The following is a 20,650-nucleotide window of genomic DNA, read 5'->3' on the forward strand; positions in this document are numbered from 1 at the left end:
GATTCCGGTGTTCCTCAACTAAATAGCGCTCGGCTACTTCTCAAAATTAACTATTCACACAGATCTGCGTTAATTTATCCTCCTTAGCTGAGCCAGTCAGAGATGTAGAGTGCCTGACCACTCAGAGCCAGTGCCCAGGATACTTCTTTAATGTTAAAATACTAAATACAATGCCTTTATCTAACTGTGGCACAAAATGAATAGTTGTTTATCATACATATGACTCACTAGCATGACAATTGAAGTGTAAAAAAATGGTTGGATGATCTGAAAACAGTCAGCAATCTTGTGCAATTTCCCATTTAAATAGTGAGCAGAATAAAAATACTTACTCTACCACTGACGGTTTTTCAGTTACAATCAGTGTAGGAATGCATGGTAAGGCTGACCTAACACTGCAATAGCATCATTAAAATGCTCATCATCATTACTATTACAGATGAATAAAATCAAGAGTACATATAGGCCATTACCTTTTGATACAGTCAAAGCTGGTGACCACTGTGACCTCAGGATATCAAGGCAAATACTCCCATTACTGTTTATGTTTGGATGGTATATTTTTGTTGTGAAAGCGATCTGTGATTAACAAACAGATGTTAGTTTCAAGTTCTGTTTATTACAACTGGCAAAGTAAACACTGCCCTTTTAATATCCAGTCATTGCTTTCTAGAGCTGCCACCCACAGAAACAGCACAGTGTGGACTTTTATTGCCACGAATAGCCTATTGTACATATATCTGACCTTATAAACCAATTTTAACATTTGGACAGCTATATTAATTCAATATGAATAGGTCTTTTTTACTGACTTTTCTCCTTTTATCTCCAAAAACTGAGTTTTAAACAGGGAAGACACAGAAACAGCCTAGGACTTTCATAACACTTTTAGGAAAATTAAGTATTTACCTTTGGTGGTTTGAAAGGATAATCTGTTGGAAAATGAACAGTGAGAAAAAACACTCCCCCTTGATATGCACTATCAGGCTGTAAAAGACAAAAAAACATGATTTATACTACTAGGGTCCCTTCTGAATTTGAAGAGCCTTCCCAAAACTACAGCAACTTTGGACTAAAATTTATTTTCCAGCACAAAGCTCAAGTATGCAGGCTAAGTGCTAGGAAGGCATGTGGCTGACAATGAGGGATGGAATCCTCCCCCAAGGCTGTGGAGCAAAAGCAGAGCCATCTCTGATCACTACTGCAGAAACCCATACCCTGCTGGGCATCACTTCCGGGGAGCAAAGAGATGAAAAGAAAGAATGTTCGGCTTGTTAACATGGGCAGTTGGTGAAGGCAGGGCTGGGGGAGGCAAGCCCCCTCCCCCCACCTCTGCCCCTACCCCCCCCCCCATGGGGAGGCGGGACAGCGAGCCACGCACACACTCCCCCTCCCAACCACAGGGAGGAGAAGGGTGCGGGTGGGTGCACGCTCACCCCAGTCTCGGGGAGGAGGGGCACGCAGGGTGTGCAGTATGGCTCCAGCCCCAGAGGGCGATGCACCATGCCATGTGACCTGGCCTAGCCCAGCCCAGCCTCACCTCTCCAGTCCTGGGGGAGGAAGTGCATCGGCTCAGCATCTCCAGCCCCAGAGCACCGGGGAAGGGAGAAGGGCACACTACACGTCTCAGCCCAGCCTCGAGGAGGGCAGAAGGCGTGCAGCATGGTCCCAGCAGGCATTCTGGGGATGGAGTGTGGGCAGGGCTATGCCTGGCGGTTTGTGAAGGCAAAGCCTTCCCCCGCCTAACATACTGGACACCCATGCTGGTGAATCTGCTTACTTGGTCATGCACCAGTTCCAAGCTAGCTTCACCTGCATGTTCAGGCAGCAAAGTGCACCTGGAACTCAGCTCCATGACAGCACAGAACCTCTAAGCAGGCCCTCTTTAGCAGAACTTCCACAGCATACCCTGTGTGCACCAGAACCACAATTGCTCTGCTACATTCAAGGCCTTCCTCCAGCTTTAAGCCACAAATATACTTACCTTAAGAAGTGTGCTCTCTTTGCAGGTGCAAAGAGTAGGATTTTCCAACATTATTCAGCTGATCATGATGATCTCAGGAAGTTTTTAAACACACAACATCTTTGTGACCTGTATAAATCTGTGAACATGCATTTTGTTAGACAACATGTGCACAGGTTTAAGTCCAGGTTGCACACAGTTAAGAGAAATATCTGTCTGTTGCAGTGGTCTGTCGAGGAAACCCTTGATTTTCATAATTACAAAGGAAAAAACCCAAGATTAGACGGCTGAGGGCCTCAAAGCTGAAGCATCCCTGTGACTTCTGACTAAGGAAAGAAAAAAATAATTGTTTCCAATTTAGTTGGTATGTTTAATATAATTGCTGGGAATCTGATGCCTGCCACAAAGTAGTGCAAGTACACTGGCTTCTCATGTTCCCTGCGTAGATCTAAGATGGTCTGTTGCTCTTTATTTAGGCAGAGGGGGGAAAATATAATTTCTACTTTTTTAGGAAAAAGTGTCATAGGGAAAACCATGTGACTCTTCCATGCAGAGATATTTCCAAATGAAGAAACTGTTGTAAGTCAGAGACAAGTTTAAAACAGTAATGCTAAGAAGTCTGTATTATACTAAACCAAAAGTGTTTGCCACAATGCTAGGAATAAAATGAGAGTTTGAATGCATACTAAATGGACCTGTCAATGATCTTAAAAAGCTTTAAGGATAAACAAATTTAATACTGAAGAGGAGGAAAAACAAGCTTGTACTTTATTTGGCATAGTTTGCATATAAAGATTGCAAATGAGGACAATTCTCTCTCTAGTCCATTAGTATTGATAACTAAAATTGGAAGAATTACATTTTTATTGGTGAAAGTTAACTTCACCACACATACACCGAATAACTATTTCTATCAATATTAATCAAAACATGCAGATAGGCAAGGTAAGAAAAATGGCACTTAAATACCTTAAATCAAACTAAGTTCATTTTGGATATTTTGACATGTGATGTCAACAATGTGTGTTTTAATGGTTAGAAAGCTTTACCTTTTTAAAATCTCAAGGTCTATTGTCAATAAATAATTATTGTTCAACCCCATCCAATTTTTCAGGAAAGCAAAAGGTTACATTGATAAAAAATAAAAAGGTGCTTACAATAATGATTGTCAACATTTTTTTTAATTCTTCCAAATTTACAACTTAAATACCCTGATTTATAACACTACATATAAGCTTTAATAGTTGGATTAAGAACTATTTATTTTAATTGTACATGTAAAAGTTTGCTAGTGTCTGAAAGTTGGCATCTAGAGATATTTTCTCTCTCCAGAGCTCCAGTCATTTGAAACATAATCAGTGTGAAATATTTATCCTTGGTTGGCCCCAAAATAGCATACAAGTCATCTTAACCCGCAGACATGGGAAATGAATTCTGAAAGTTAATTTTAATCTTGTGCTTTCTACAGCTCACCAGGAGTATTTTAAAGAGTATGTTGTTTTTTGTCTCCCCCCAATATCAAGTGCACTACACCAATATCACAGCCTTTCCTAATGCCAGATATGGACTGTGAAGGGATCTGTTTCCACTGACCACTAGAGAAGCACATCTTTATTCTTGTGCAAGTTCGATGTTTGGAAAGAAAATAATGTTTCTGCTACAGGATATGAAAGGTGAACTGCACAGGGCATGAGGTGAGATTAGGATTTGTGCGTTATTCAGGTCATCACAGTCATTCACTATTGGGACAAATTCTGTATCTTTCTTTTAAAATATTTCCTTCACTTCCCCCTTTTTTGTGCTGAGCAAGCCTCACAGCATTGTTAATTGAAACATTCAGCATTGTCTTAATGCTATGTCCTTTTTGGATCTGTCATTTGTCTTTCAGTAATGCAAAGGGGGTAGAAGAAAGGAAGCAAGTCATTGAAACAGAAGGATAACTTCAGCTGCTGTGAATATGAATCCATTATTGATAAATTATGTCCTAGCCAGAGAGCTCATGGATCAGTGGCAAGTCAGATGAAACTTCCAAAGAACACAGACAACGGGATTTAATGTTCCATTGGTAGGTTAAGGCCTAATCCTTTTCTTGAGAGGCTGGAGTTGTGTTGAAATATGTTAAAACAAGTTGTCCCAAATCAGTCATAACTCCCCTTTTCACCATGTAATGCTGCTGATCACCCTCCTGTCATCAGATTTGGCTAGGGCCTCAGCTTGACGGTAACAAAAAGTTCGAAAGGAAAGACATCTGGGCTATGATCCCCTTCTCAGGGTCTGAGTAAACATCTCTTCCTTCACAGGTTCATTTTTCTCAAATAGTCCTTTGTTCAAGAACCTCTTCAGGATTCATTTACAGGTTTCTTTCCATTCCGAAGCACTTCTCTTTTAGCAAGAACAGTCCTTTTGTCCTTCTCTAATCACCTATTTGGGAGAGAGTCTCATGGCAAATCCTACCAGCTCTCTGACCTTCTTCAAACTGAGGAAAGCAGATCTTTTATATCTAGTAGCCTATTGTTTCCATGATTGCTAGATCACGAGTACAAAAATTGCTCTGTTTTTGGTAGAGCCACAACACAGAAGTGGGAGGAACTTTCACCCTTTAAAGGCCCCCACTCATCCTGTGCCATGACAATTGTATTTAGAGCTACTACATGTGATTTTTAAATTACCCTAAATTTTCCATTTGGACTGATAAACCTAACATTACAGTACAAGTGATCATCCCTGGGGTGAAAGAACAGGCTTTTCATTTTCGAAGGCTCAATGTAGACTGAAGTTGTTTATCTTAAAAATTTTTTATAGTTTCAAGGGCACAAGGAGGAATTTCTTAAGTTTCACTGAAAGTGAAAGTGAAGTGTAACAAAGTAGGTGGAGTATGTAGAAGAGGCTAAGTATTAAACTACTAGAATAGCAGAGTTTCCCAAAAATATTTAACTTGAAAATATGATAGTTTAATCCAAGACTACAGTGCTTGTAGGTGGTCAAATGCTGGTGTGAACACGAATCCTTTCCATAGTCAGAGAAGTCAATACCTCAGGCCTTCTTTCTAACACTACGTCTACACTGCAGTTATTTCAGAATAAGCTATTCTGGAATAGTTATTCTGAAATAGCTTATTTTGAAATAGCACATCTACACTACAGGGAAGCCTCAAAATTAGTCCGAGGCAGGCTTCCCTAGTGTAGATGTGCTACCTCGATTTAGAGCCCCAGGAGGAATAACTTAGAATGGCCCTGGTGAGGAGCTATTTTGAAATAGCAACAGTGGAGCATCTACACACTCATTTCAAAATAGCTATTTTGGAATAAGCATTATTCTTCGTAGAATGAGGTTTACAGAAGCCAGAATAAGCCATCTTATTTCAAAATAATTTCGAAATAATGGAATTGCTGTGTAAATGCTCACAAAGTTATTTCATAATAACAGCCGTTATTCCAAAATAACTTTGCTGTGTAGACACACCCTAAGGGATTGGGGATTATTTCAGTTATATGAATTACATACTTACAGGTCCCATAATAGTTGCTTGCCAGTGGAACACTGAAAGACAAAACACATTAAGTATTTTAGACAATTTTTATCCCTCCTTCAGACAAAAATTGCTAGGATCTTTGTAGTAAATTATCAAGAGCTTACAGTCATCTCCAACAGGCCCTGCAGAACAATGGGCAGGTGGATCACGTTGCAGATCACTTAGCTCCTATGAGAAACATGAAAATATTGTAAATTAAAAATATATTTACAAGGAAGAATAAGATAACTAAAAATCAAGCCAAATTCAGTTTTAACCACAATTGCATATAAAGAGGACTTTAAACCCCTTCCCCCCCCCAATAGAAATGAAAGTGCCAGTGAAAATGCAAAGTTTTCCCAAATGAATAAATATTCCTTTCAGTATTTGCAACTCAAGAACTGTATTACTGACATGTAAAACAGATCTGCTAAATCACAAATCAATTGCACTTGTCATTTCACTGTAGAAAATGAAAAATAAGAATATTAAGTGTTAAGTTCAATTATTTAAAGTATTAAGGACAAATTTTAAATGCTTAACTGAGTATTCCTTTAACTGTGAAATGTTTTGCACAGCCCAATCTTGACGTTATTGATTTACATTAATTGATTTAAACTAGCTTGTAAAGTGTCAATTTCCCCCTCAAAAGGTGCTCTACAAGTGTAGTATTAAGACCTATCATAATTGGAAGGACTCAGGGCAAGGGGCTAGAGAATGCACAAGTCAGAGTTGGGGGCTAAGGAAGGGCTTTGGCCAGGGAACTGTGTGCGTAGGGGGTGGGAAGGAAGGACGGGGCCAAAGCCCTCCTCCCTTGCTGAAATTTGTACCAGGGCTACTTGCCCTACCCCTTCCTTTTCCTGTCAGAGAGCAAGAGCAAAGTGAGCAAAGAAATGCAGCAAGCTATGCACTTTCCCTTCACTTCCCGACCAAGAGAAAGAGCCAGCAATGCCCCTGTACAAATCAGGGGGTGATGGGAGCTTCAGGCTTCCCTCCCCACTCTTCCAAAAGAGCACCCAGGAGATGGGAGGCTCAGGGCTGGGGCAATCCCAGATGAGGTGGGTACACCCCTACCCAGATCCTTTCCCCTGCTTGCTGATGCTCTTTTCTGCATGATTTTATGAGAAGCAATCCAGTTCCAGGCACATCCCCGTTATTCTGGCACAACCAAGCCTTCATGTTGCTTTGAGTCATGATAAGAGGAAGCCACATACTGAATTTGGCGGTCCTCCTCCTAAACGGTAAGCACTAGTTCTTGAACAAACACAGAGACATTCACACAAACACTCTCCAATATATAGTAGGGTTAAGACTAATGTTTAAGTCCACATATAATTGGGAGCTTTAAAAAAATTATTTGGTCCTCAGACTGTATTTAACTGTTGTCTTTATAAACCTGCCCCAGTTTTGGGCTTCCATGCAATTCCAGTAAATATAAAGAAAGATTCCCATATTAGTTTTAAAGAAAACTGGAGAGAATATCCTATCTGAATAGTAATAGGCCATGTTAGGATACCGGTCATTCAGGTGGTTAACTGACTTTTAAATATACACATTTGAGTATAAAAATAGAAAGGAGGTCTGAAAATACTTCCAGTACTACTCCCTAAGTAGAACCTGTGTTTGAGGGTTTGCTATTGACTCTTCCCACTAAAATTGCCAGCAAACACTCAACTATTTTGAAGATTAGTTTCTAGTTCAAACCCTAATCTGTTTTCCACATCATCTGAGTCACTTAAATGTATGCATCAAGGCAATTTGTCAACAACTCAGTCATTACAGAAGACTTTTCTCTAGGTCCTGCTTATTAAAGCCAGTTAAAAATACCTACCTGTTCTAGGAAATAGGCACATACAAGACAACTAGTTTCAGAAGATAGAAAAACAGGAGCAGTCAATATGTATAATTTATTTTTAAAGATTAACTGGATTTGGTGTTCATGAAGATCACAATGCATAAACTGCTGTCAGACTAGGTCAGTGATTTTCCAAGTGTTGGGTTGCACAACATCAGGCACTGGGTCACTCTGCTGTAGTGAGGGTGCTACAGGTGCAAGCAGGCTTCCTGCCTGTCCTGGCACTGCAAATCACAATGCATCCTGGCTCCAAGCTGGGAGAGTTCATGAGGCTCCATGTGCTGCTCCCACCTTGAGCACTGGCTCCACACTCCCATTGACCAATTCCCAGGCAGTGGGAGCTGGGGGAGATCTGTGCCTGTGGGCAAGAGCAGTATGCAAAGCTGTTTGTGTGTCTCCACCTAGGAGCATGACCTGCTGCTGGCTGCTTGTGGCACAGCATGGTTGGTGGTGCCAGGAGAGGCAGAAAGCCTGCCTGAGCAACCCTACTGCACTGCTGACCAGGAACCGCTGGAAGTAAGCCTGTGCCCAACCACAAGCACCAACCTCCTACCCCAGCCCTGACACTCCCCCCAATCTAGAGCCTCGGAGCCCACACTCCAGTCAAAAGATATCATTATGTTGGGTTGTGAACATGAACAGTCTTCTTCAACTGGATCACAAGAAAAAAAAGGTTGAAAACCACTGGACTGGGTTATATTTGAAGAGATCTGATCACTGGGCTATGCTACTGAGCTTTTCACCAAGTTCTATTTTGTCAGTGTGTTACATCTAGCAAACATCTTAAGTCTGATATAAATGCCCTTTTGGAAACATCCTACTTGACAGAAAACAGAAGAGCAAATACATCGCAACAAAATTTAGCTACTCTTTCTATGCATATCCCCATCTGCCCTCTATCTCCAGGAAATGCATTAAAGATTCCTCAACATAAGGAAGAGATCCCCATGGGCATGGCTGCCGACAGAATTGTCTCCTCCAGCCAGCCCTTCAGCACTGCCTAGCCTGCACCACCTGAGGCTCCAGTGGTGATTTAAAGGTCTGGGACTCTAGCTCCTGCCACTGAGCCTTGGGCCCTTTTAAATAACCAGGCCCTGGGGTAGCTCTAGGGATGTAAATGACTAGCTGAGCAGTCGACTGCCCAATAAGCATATGCTTATTTGGTAGCTTAGTGACTACTTGATACTATTGTATGCACTTTGTTATGTTGCATGTGATTTCTACTGTCTTGTAGTAACCCCCATGAGTGCCTCAGTTTCCCTGGGCATTGCTCTACCATGTAGACGGGGATGGGAATTGCAGGTATAACTCACAGAGTACACAGCCCATCACTTATGCAATGATCACTGTAACCCCAGCCTGGGAGCGGTGTGTGACCAGGGGCAGCCCGTGAGCTAAGGCGAGCTAGACAGCTGCCCCGGGCGCCGCTGGCTCGGGCGCCCAGTGATGACATCACGGCCATTGACGGCTGTGCAGGCAAGGGCGCCGATTGTGCTGCCCCGCCTAGGGCGCCAGCTGCTGCAGCCGGCCTCGAGCCGCTCCTGCGTGTGACCAGGTGACACCTTTTGCTTGGGAATCTAGACAAAGGAGGAGGTGGTGCTGCCTGCAGGCAGCGACCAGTGGCTGAGGGTGTGGGTTTTTCTGAGGGGGCACTGCAGAGATAGTGCTAGAGGAACTAGCTTTTAAGTCAGCTCTCCCCAGCACCTGCTCCTGTTCAGAGGCAGCAAGCGAGGGGAAAGGGAGTGGGGGTGGGGGGAAAGAGTAGTCGATACTCCAGTCAATTACCTGATAAGCTTATGCTTATTGGGTAGTCGACTACTCGCTAACATCCCTAGTGAGGATCACAGAGGATCTATAATGAAGGAACTCAACATGCCATGAGTCACTTCAATGATATGGAGAATTAGCTGGTTTTTCCTATTCTGCTATAGAACTCCAGTTTACTTTCCTGGTCTTCAGGATTGTGCCTACAGAGGCATTACAGCATCATTCCAGTTGTTAGAGGAAATTAAGCCTAGATCAGGTGTAGAAGTTAAAACTCTGTGCAAAACTGGAGAATAGGCTCCTGTACCAGATATATCACTTCCGTCGGCGATAGAACAGCAAGAGCAATGCTAGCGATGGATGTAAAAGGGTATCAGAGGAGTGCTTGTAGGTTTTCCCAAAGGTAGAAAAGCAAGGGAATGAACAAGGGAAGGAATACAAAGTCGTTAGTAGTAGAAATTTCCATGCTGGAAAATTTGACTGACTGCCTTATGAAAGCATCTGACACACCATAGGAAAGGATGCATTTCCCGTGGTTTATGCTTTCAATTGGTTATTTACACTCTATTGGATGACTTCATCATTCCTCAGACTAACAAAGTATGGAGATGGTATCATGAGCTTTCATGGGCAAAACCCACTTCTTTAGATGACTGGAGTATTACAAGTCCAGATCCAAGAATAAATAAGTGAAGAGGGGAGGGGGAAGAGTAAGGGGGAAAAGAAAAAAAAATTGTTCAAGTTACATGAACAATCTTATTCACTATTTTTTCCTCTTTCCCCTGTCTCTCCAAGCATGGGGAGAAAAAGGGGGAACAGGAGCTTACACAAATAAACGTATTTTAACATCCTTTGTGGTAGGGTCGGAGTATTTTGTTCTATGGGAACAAGCAGCCCTTCCCTTCCAATCATACAATTCTTTTAAAATAAATTATATATGTAAAAAAGCAACTCTCTTTGGATAAGTATATACAGCCTGGGTAACCTCTTGCTGTTGAATACACTAGACACTGAATGTGGCTGTCAGCATCTAGTGTATTGATGTTCAGTGCATATAAACTGAATACAAATGAAAACGTTAAGAACAAACTCAATAGTTGCCAAGCACGTAAGAGCGCAAACATTTTTGGGATGGAAATAAAGTTGGTTGTAAGTGAGATAATAGTAATTCATCTATTAGAAATATAGCATAACGAAGGGAACGAGCACTGGATTCATGTATTACAGCTGATGGAGCATTACCTAATGTAAATTGAGCATATGACAAGGGTTGTATGAAGTGTTGCATTTCTTGTCTACATTTAACTGACATTCACGGGAAGAAATTAACCACAATAGTCCCTTCAAATAAAGGTGTCATTTCCAACCTAAGAATCAGTCAACAGTCAAATATGCTCAGTCAACATATTTAACATTAGCCACTGGTTCGCTAAAGTAAGACTGCTGAAATATTTAGGATGAATAGCTCATTTTCTAAAATATTTTAAATATCTGTTATTGTTCTGATAATGTGAGCACACGCTATAAAACCCTTCAGCTCAGATCCTCGAACATGAAATCAAACTTAGATGTTCTGGATTCAAACAAGAGTTCCATTTACACAGTCCAGTCTTCTTTGCTAAATCGAGACTAACAAAAGCCTAAAATCCATGGCATCAGCCAATATTAACATTAGTTTTTAGAATTTTTGTACTAATAGATGAGAAATCCCACTGAATACCTTCCCTCCTCTCTTCCTCTTGACACAATGGACAAGCCTTACTGTTCTGTGTTCACTTAAACTTTCAAGAATAACTCTACTGCAATAAAAAACATCCAGGTTCCTCCACACTCATAACAAGAATAGCTGAAAAGATTTTTTTTGTTTTAGTATTTCCAAATAGTTACATTTAAGCTACGAACAAAGTATCAGAAACTCCATTTCTCCTTGATCACTAGAGGTAAGGTCCTGGGAAAATAGTCGCTTAAAGAGTCTTCTCAATATTAACCCTATAATACATATGAAAACCAAAGTCCACAAACAGATGAAAATGAAGGATTATGAGCATCAACCATGAGACAACAGCTTTCCACAAAAGAGCCATATGAACAAATTCACTGAACTACCTAATTGATACAGTAAGAGCTTAGAACCTATACATTCATATTTAGCACCAAACAGTTGTTCTCGCACCAATTTTCAAAGACTAATCTGCAGACCTCTCAAGTCTAGTCTACAGCGTAGCATATTGCTTTCATAATGCACAGTAATTAGAGATTAGAATTTAGAGTGTCAGAAGTGAATTTTTGTATATATTTTATTTACTTAATGCTATGTACTTTGTCCTGCACATATCTCTTATTTGTGTTATCGTTCCTGCCTCAAGGAGCTTTCATTGTGGATCAATCATTGTGTAGTCAAAATTTATTATTTTGATTACACAAATCTATCAACTCCCTTGTGTCCAATGACAAAGAAGATGGCTGACCAGAGGCAGTCAAAGGGGAGGGCCATTATTGTAAGGCAGATGAAAATATACACTGGAGCGTAGAGAGAGAAATCTGAAGGACTCAATATAGGTTTGTCACAGAGTTGGGAGCACCTGGTGAAGTTTAGTCTATACCTCCCCCATAGAGTAGAATACCTCTTTTCAGGTATTAGTTTGCTCTAGAAGCCTGTGTGCTGTCCATCTCTGAAAAGCGCCTGGCCAGGAAACCACACCTACAGGATAGATTGCTGAGAAAAAGTTATGATACAGCAGAAAATATGATGCTGATACTAATAAGATCCTACCAACCAATACTACCAAAATAAGAAAATGTTCAATGTGTATTACAGCTCTATTTCCTTAGTAGGTACTGCCACCTTTTAACATGTATATTCGTAGAACTATTATTCTAAGCAGACACTTCAGTTCAATGAATTACCAAGTTCTATAGCTATTTTTAAGACAGATAATTTCTAGCTCTCATAAGAATACTCAAGCTTTGCCAGAGACAATATGTCTAGATTGACATGAATTTTAAAAGTGACTTCCATGAGTTGTTTACCAGCCCTTTATTCTTCCAAGAATTCCTTCAGGTGCTTGCTGAAGCTATAAAGACCTCACTGACTTCTCTCTGTTCAGTGTCTTCTATATACTTAACTTGAATATAGACTTGAGGCCCCACAATATAAGAACCAATATCTACAGTAAACCTGAAAAGTCACTGAGTTCTGTGTTATATTCTCAGGTGGACTAAACATACCAACTGAAAACTAAATTTTCTAAGAGACCATATAGAGTTAGTCTTTTTTAGCTTTCATAATCATGTTGGAAAACTGAACATCATTTAAGGAGATAATGTGTCAGTGTATTTCATTTTAACTGATTTTCCTTAATGACCCATCTCTCTCATCCACGCCATGCTAGTTTGTTATTGTAGTGCCATTCATTAAGTTGGCTGATGACAAAATACACACCCTTGAAAAAAAATGTCCAGGGGTGAGGTGTTAGCAGAAAAGGAGGGGAGGGAGAAGATCTGAGAAAGCCACCATCTTCACTTCACAAGATAGAAGAAAAGTGTTTAATTTAGACCTATCAACTTCAGCTGCCCTTCTGTATCTATTTGTGATGTGGTTTTCACTCTTCTTTATGAGAATCTCCTCTCGCTGGGTGTGTCTGCAACCTTTAAACCAGTCACAGCCCTGCCATCGGATACTACCTCCAGGACTTTCTCCAAGAAGGCAATGGTTTTGCCCTCTTAGTTTGGTTTGACCCCAGTCTTCAGCTAGGCCACCTGACAGTAAACCCCCAGAAGGGGACTGAACTGATGTCCAGTTTTAGGCTTTCCCCCACCCCCAGTGGCCTTTTGGGAGAAAGAGAGAGGGACAGGGCCTACCCATTACTCTGGGCCCCAGCCCAGGAATCTTAATAGCAGTCACATGTCAACATCCCTTTGGGAGGGGCGGGGGGAACCTACCTTCAGTTTCCTGAGCCTCTTCTCTATGGCCCCAGCCTTCACCAATTCCTACCCTTAACTCAGGGCTCTAAGTGCAGGCCCAGTAGCCAGCCTGACACATTTCCTTGCTCCCCTAGTCTTTATTAACACTGAGCTATTCATTGTGTTACAGTTCCCTTTGTTAGCCAGGAGCGCCTCTAACTCCAGCAAGGAACTGAACTACATCTTTTTATAGGAGAAGGCCCTAATTGGTTTCTTCCCCTGCAGCCACTCTAGCCTGCTCAGATGACCTCTCCCCTGCTCCTTACCTGGGTCGAGCATGGCAGGACTTTGTGGTCTCCAGCAGCGAGCCTCTGAGCCTAGTCCACCTGGTCACATTCCTCCTTTACCATTTCTTCAGTTATTTCAGATTAAAAACAAACAATTGGGTAGTTAAAATAGTCTTGTACAATCTAAACCAACTGCTTCCTATCTCCCTGCTTTAGAAATTACTAATAAGATAGACAGCACAAGTTTTCTTAGAGTGAACATTTATTCACAAGTCATTCAAGCATATAACTGATGCTTCTCAAAATATTCTGACTATACACTAGTTCACTCCAAAACAAGGAAGATTTGAAAAAAAGATGAATACATGAGAAATATGATGCAGAACAATACAGAAAATGTAACGTCTTTTTATAAAAATCTATGGTGCTGCCCTCACATTTGGATTACTACATGCAGCACTGTTCTACCTATCACAAAGCAATAGTGTAGAATTAGAAAGGGTTCAGAAAAGGCCTGGCAAAACTCATGTATGGGGGAAAAAAGATGGGTGAAGATTGTGACTATCTTAGAAAGGAGATGTGGTAAAAATATATAAGAAAGAATGACATAGTAAATTGCCTCGGTGTCTGTTCTTCTTGGTTTATAACAGAACAAGTGGATATTGACAAATCAAAACATGGCAAATTCAAAACCAACACAAGGAAATATTTAGACTAATGGTAATGCATTTAGAACAACATTGCCACAGAAAGTCAAGCCAAAAATTCAGCAAGATTCAAAAAGGGAATGGAAATTTATTTGGACAATTAGACTAACCAGAGTTACCATGATTGATGATGATTTGGGGAGGGTTATTAAGATTCATCCTTCAGGGTTTAAGTCAGTCTCCATATATGAGATATCAGGATGAGATCTAAACAAGGAGAGGAGAGTGTAGGGGTCAAATTATTCCTGACCTGCCCACTGCTCGTTCCTGCACCTTCTTCTGATGCATCTGGTTCTGGCCACTGTTGGAGACAGGATGCTGAACTAAATGATCCAAGATAACAATTCTGACATTCCCACTTGCACCCTGGCTATTTGTCATCAAAGCAGTCCCAATTTGTAATTAAGATAGCAACTGGTAAAAACAAGGTACTATAGCAATACCAAAAAAACCTGAAATATGCCTTTTGTCCAAGGACCTCAAAGCTCTAAGCCAACATTCAAGTGAATCTTGAAACCAACTTGAAACCTATGTGAGATAGGCAGGAACTGTTGTCATTTTACAGACAGGGACTGATAGAATTAAGTTACTTTCTCAACATCACAAAAAACAGTATGTGGCAGAATAGATTTAGATCTCCAAACAAAACAGAACTTCTATCTCCCAGATCCCAATCTCTGCTTTAATTTCTTCAGCAATTTGTTCAGCAATTGGTACAATTGAAGTAATATTTTCACTAACTACATGTGAACTGGTTATTGCTGAATAACCAACCTCCATTTCCACTATCAACTGTAATGTAGAAATCAAGCAATTTGTGTAAAAAGAGCAAAAGTGTGTGTTAGATAAAAACACACTCATTACATGGCATCAACAACAAGATGAAGTACATATTAGTTTTAGAACTTTACATAAGCTATCCATATAAATATTCCTTGGTCTCCCATGTTTCTTAGTTTTCATAATGGACATCTATCTTTTGTTGCAAGGATTCTGATAGGGCAAGTACTATTTGAAAAGAAAGGTGTTTTGGTAGTTTTTTGTTTTAAGAAGTTCCGTCATTTAATCCTTGACATTTACAGATGCCATTTACAAACTCATTTAGTGATATGTTCAAGGGTCAAATAGATGGGCTGATCATGTTTCTAACTGTGGATAGGATAGGATAGGACAGGACATTATCTGACATAAGACCAGTATTAGTTAGTAGGTTCTCAAAACATTACAATTCTAAATAACAAATGTCTAATGTTTCTGCATCACCATTAAGTCTGATACTTGTACTTCATACTTTACCTTTGACCCTAGTGGCTCATAACAAAGGCTACAATTTAATCACAGATATTTTTAGTAAAAATCAGACAGGTTGTGGACAAGAAAAAAGTTATAGGCCATGACTTATACCATAAATACCACTCAAACCTTTGTGGGGAGTACTGTTGTGGAGTGGGATGCTTGTACCACCAGTTGTGGAGGATACTCCAGATGGCCCAGAGCTGCTCTGGCCACTGTCATGGAGGAAGTTCCAGGGGACCAGCAGCTACTTTAGGCACCCCCAAAATCAATGCTCTGGCACTCCCTGAGGTAACTCCAGCTGCTGGACGCCAACCCGCTCCAGCAGCAGTGGCTGTCCGTTACACTGACCGCTGCAGAATTCATGCATGTCTTCCACAACCTCGGGACAAACATGGAGTCCTACTCATAGAAGTACAGTCTTACGCTCAAGATGACAGATATGTCAACAGTAAGTTTGATCAATCTCTGATATTAATGACAAATTAAAGATTCAGATATCTACACACATCCCATTTCCTTGATTGTCAGGGCCTAAAGCTAGGAAAACTGAAAGGGTTTTCCTCCTGCAACTCCTTCCCCTTAAACAAACCAAAAATACCATACATTTTTGCTTATTTTGCTGACATAAAAATCATGCCTTAACCCATCTTTTCTAGGTACAGAATTCCTATCAGATGTCCAGGTTGTACCTTTCAAGTGATAAAGTTGCCAGAGAGAAACATGCTCTGCAGGAAGATCACAACAAGATACCCTGAATTTGAGATGTAAAAATGTATAAAATTAGTAAACATGTAACCAATCAGAAGTCTATTGATTACACGGTTAAATGGGTTATCTAGGAATGTAAGGATAGGGAGGGAAGACTCCCAGGCTATGGGCCGCTGGCCTTGCAGATCCCTCCCAGAATTCAACTGTTAACAGGAATTGACACACTGATGCTTATCAGTTAAACTCTCATATCCCCACCCTAGCTGATAATTAGGAACATCTGTGTTAGTAGCAGATGCATTTCCATTGCAACAGTTTCAGACCTAAGGTGGCATGTAAATGGTGTATTATTCATTATTATAATTTGTATTATCAAATTGCCTAGGAGTCTCAGTCATGGACCAGGACCCCATTGTGAAAGGCACTGTACAAAGGAGCATAATCAAAAAAGACTGTAAAATCTTTGGGGGCAAGACAATCAAAGTTCTGGTCTATGCTTAAAAGTTAGGTCAATATAACTGTAGTGCTCACAGGTGTGAAAAATTCTGTCACTCAAGAGAGTTGGAGATCTTACATTGATGGAAAAAAACCCTTCCATTGCTCTAAGAAGCATCTACACTACAATGCTACACAACAAAGCAATGCACGGTAAACTGTGCTACTGTCATAACTGTAACCTGGACACAAGCTACATAAGATAGGCCCTTACTTCGACTACCAGCCCTTGGACAAAGTATGCAACATTAGGGAGGAAATGATCAACTAAAGTAAAATACAATCTGCTTTACTGAGCAGACCCAATGCGATAGAAAAGCAAACAGATTTAGGAGAGCAATTGTTAGCAATCAGGGGAACAAGATGAATTAAACCAAAGTCTCTCTGACATTAACACAAAACACTGATCCCGTTGAGAAGCAACATGATCTTCTGGCGGTTAAGTGTTGAGAAACATGAACTCTCAAATTCTAATCTCAGCTCCTCCACTGATCTGCTATGGAACCTACCAATAACTGGCCAGACCAGAATTAATGCAGTTTTGGAAGTGGCATTGAACACAGTTTTTCTTTGATTACATATCAACTCAACTACATTCAGCATCAGTCTAGTTTTATTTCTATTGTTGACACTTGCTGTCAGTATCACACAGTATTTCCCTTATATAGCCTAGGATGTGAAAATATAACCGTGTAAATGGTTAACTGATAAACCTGGGCTCATTGGTTAACATTCACTGTTACATAACAAAGTGGGTCTTTGCCCACAAAAGCTTATGCTCCAATACATCTATTAGTCTTTAAAGCGCTACAGGACTCTGTCGCTGTTACATGCAGGTTCCCATCCTGCTCCTGGGGAGCCAACTGCTTTCTTGCGAGTCGGCTTTTAAGAGGCAGCAGTGCAGAGGCAGCTGCTGGATCCCATCCACAGCCCCACTCCCAGGGTGTGTCTAGACTACATAGCTCCATCGACAAAGCCATGTAAAGTAGTTTACTCAATAGTCAATGAAGCAGGGATTTAAACAATCCCCATTTCATTAAAATAAAAATGGCCACCGCGCGGTGATAAAGTGAAACGAGGCATACCAGAGCAATCAACAAAGGCTTCCCTTGTCCACCGCGCCATGTCTAGACTGCCATGTTGTGCCGGATCAGCTGATTGTCAGCACAGCGTGGTGGCCATTTTTATTTTAATGACGCGGGGATTATTTAAATCCCTGCTTCATTGACTATATCGAGTAAACTACTTCACATGGCTTCATCAACGGAGCTATTTAGTCTAGATACAACCCCAGAGAGCCAGCTGCTGCCTCTTAAAAGCCTACTCCCAGTGCACACCACCTCCCAAGGAACCACCTGACTCCCCAGGAGTGGGATGGGAACCCACATGTAACCGTGAATATTAACCAATGAGTCCAGGCTTATTGGTTAACTGTTTACATGGTTATACTTTCTAGTCGCTAGCCAATACAAGAGGAATACTGTGTAGTACTGAAGGCAGATGTCAGTATCAGAGGCAGCAATACAAGGTGGTAGCTGGCTCCCCAAGGAGCTGAGTGGCAGGCAAGAGCCAGTGCATGCCCCATACACGGTTACTTGCAACTGCAGTAACTGCTGAGATTTTCAGCTGTTAAATGTTTATCCAATTACCTTCTTTTTAACATCCCTAGTATAGGCAAGCCTCCTCTTGGTGCCTCAGTTTCTCCCACTGTAAGGTAACTGCAACTCTGCCCACCTCACTTGGGCCTTGTGAAGGTTAGTGTATGCACAAGGTTATACTTTATCCAGACTGTTATGCAGCTGCACAGCACCATTCCGACAGGGTTCTACAGGCAATCCTCCTCCAACCCACAGACTGGCACTCCTTTTCCACGGGGTAAGAGGAACAAAGAACAGTCTCCCAGAAGCAACAAACCATCAATATCCCCATTGGTATGAGCAAAGACACGAGAACCTCATTACTCCGAGGAGGAGAAACACAGCCAAGATTTCACACCCACTGCTCTACCCTCCGACACCGGCACCACAAAGTTCTCGCTGCCCATTGAGCCTCTCTTCCCCTGCAATCCCCCTCTCCCCTGCCATCAGCTTCCCTTCTAGTGGGGCCTCCCTTCCCCCAGCGCCCCTCTGCCTGCACGTCTCCTCTCCCCCGGCCGCTCCCGAGCCCCCCGGCCGCACAGCTCCTTCCTCAGCGGCCTCCCCCGGCCGCGCTCCCCCCGGGGACCCCAGGCCCGGCTCCCCCGGCAGGGCCCGGCGCGGCCGCTCTTACTTTCTGTATCCGCTTCAGCGCCATGGCGGAGACACGCTCCGGCTCGGGGCTCTGCGAGGCGGCGGCGGGCGGCTGCTCCCCGGCTGGGTGCGCGCAGTCGCTCCGGGCGGGGGCCGGGCTCTCGCAGGGCGTCAGGGGCCGAGGCCGGATCCGCTTGGCTCTCACTCGCTGGCTCTTTTGTTTCCGCTTTTACTTATAGACAGAGCCCGGAGCCCGCTGCATGCTGGGAAATGCAGTCCCGGGCGGGAGGAGGCGCAGCGCCCCCTGCAGTCAGGCCGCGGAGCCAGCAGGCCTAGGGAGCCAGCTGACTGCCCGAAGGCAGAAGTGGCAATTGCTGGCTGCTGCAAGACGCTACAGCAGGGCTACTCAACTTTGGAGGCCACAGGGACAACGTTGGAAGCCCCTCAAGCTACATGCTGAGGGCCACAACTTCAGTGTGGTTGCATGCATATTCAAATATATGCAAATAGTTTCTTTCACACTGACAGGCATCAATACAAAGACTAAGGCAAGATTACAGAACACACAGGCCCATTTAAGTCAGTTCTGCTGATATTAATAAAATGCAATATTTACTCGATTTCCACCCATATGACAGCACTTTTAGGGTACATCTACACTGCACTGTTATTCTGGAATAACAGCTGTTATTCCAGAAAAACAATACTAACATCCACACATCAACTGGGTTATTTTGAAAGAAAATCAAAATAAAGGAAGGCTTTTTCTGACGTTGGCAAACCTCATTCCATGAGGAATAAGGCATCTTCCAAAAAAGCTCTTTCAGAAGAGGGTTTATGTGGATGCTTCAGTGCTGCTATGTCGAAATAACTCCTCACCAGGGCCATTCTAAGTTTTTCCTCCCCAGTGCCTTCTGGGGCTCTAAACTGAGACAGCGCATCCACATTAGGGGAGCCTGCCTGCCTTGGCCTAATTTGGAGGCTTCCCTGTAGTATGGACACTTTATTTCAAAATAAGCTATTCTGGAAGATATTTTCTATAATAGCTTTTTTCTGAAATAAGCTTGCAATGTAGACATACCCTTAATGAGCAATGACAGTCTAGGAATTTAACTACTAAAATGCATATCAACAGAAGACCATTTATTGACTTGCCATTGTGGAGCATGTTCCCAGTGGATGCCATGTTCAAAGGATCCCACCCATGGGCTGCGTGATGAGCCCTGTGTAAACCCAAACCGCACTGCAGGCCACATGTTGAGTAGCCCTGCCCTTCAGCCTGAGATCAGAGGTTAATGAAAGTAACTTAATATTTCTTACAGGTACTGTCATGTGGCATTCCCTTGGGGAGGGGTGTGATCAAGCTAGGAGGTTGCGATACAATGGTATCTGAATGAAATGTAAGTGTAGAGGTGGAGTGCAGAGAGCTCAGGGCAGAGTTTCTGATATAGGAGACTCAGACAAAGCCTCCTGCTGCTTCCATTGGCCAGATTCCAGCCAATGGGAGCAGCGGGGAAAGCCTCCAGGAAGCATGTCCATGCTCTGATGTTCCCGCAGCCAGGGAAAGGAAAGCGCAATGCACGCAGCTGCTTCTGGCTCTGCTTCTTCCCCACGAGCTTGATCTGGCAGGGAGGCTTCGGGCTTTCTTTCCCCCTCCTCCTGCAGGAAGATGGCACTGGAGATTCAGTCTTGCGGTGGGGAGGGGGGAACATGAGGTTGGAGTTGCCAGCGTGAACTCTCTGCTGTGAGGAGGAGGGGCTGAGCTCCAGCAGCAAAAGAGCCTTATGTGGCTCCCTACTGAGCAATATTTGGCTAAGGAGGAGGTTGCCAACCTCTGGTTTACAAGGTTGGGGGTGGTTGAGGAAGGGCTCAGAGCAGGGGGTTGTGGTTGTGGTGGGTGAAGGAGTCAGGGTTGTGGGTGTAAGAAGGGGCT

The 20,650-nt window shown here is 42.5% G+C and overlaps 1 protein-coding gene across 4 annotated transcripts in view; it reads right to left on the minus strand.

Moving 5' to 3' along the window:
• The window catches only part of UBE2D1 (ubiquitin conjugating enzyme E2 D1), a 42,925-nt gene extending 23,976 nt beyond the window's left edge, over positions 1-18,949 (minus strand). The window contains exons 1-7 of one of the 4 annotated variants that reach the window (XM_075935025.1): positions 18,758-18,949; positions 13,323-13,408; positions 5,600-5,663; positions 5,472-5,503; positions 1,985-2,102; positions 910-987; positions 474-579 (exon numbers count right to left, since the gene is read on the minus strand). In XM_075935025.1, the coding sequence (XP_075791140.1) occupies positions 474-579; positions 910-987; positions 1,985-2,035 (235 nt within the window). In that variant the 5' untranslated portion in view covers positions 2,036-2,102; positions 5,472-5,503; positions 5,600-5,663; positions 13,323-13,408; positions 18,758-18,949. Of the gene's footprint in view, positions 1-473; positions 580-909; positions 988-1,984; positions 2,103-5,471; positions 5,504-5,599; positions 5,664-13,322; positions 13,409-14,240; positions 14,532-18,757 lie in introns of those variants that run through there. The other 3 variants (XM_075935026.1, XR_012905609.1, XM_075935024.1) reach the window with 3 other exon arrangements.
• Between the last annotated feature and the right edge of the window lie 1,701 nt (positions 18,950-20,650).

The sequence above is a fragment of the Pelodiscus sinensis genome, chromosome 8 (assembly GCF_049634645.1).
Source record: "Pelodiscus sinensis isolate JC-2024 chromosome 8, ASM4963464v1, whole genome shotgun sequence".
Classification (NCBI taxonomy): domain Eukaryota; kingdom Metazoa; phylum Chordata; order Testudines; family Trionychidae; genus Pelodiscus; species Pelodiscus sinensis.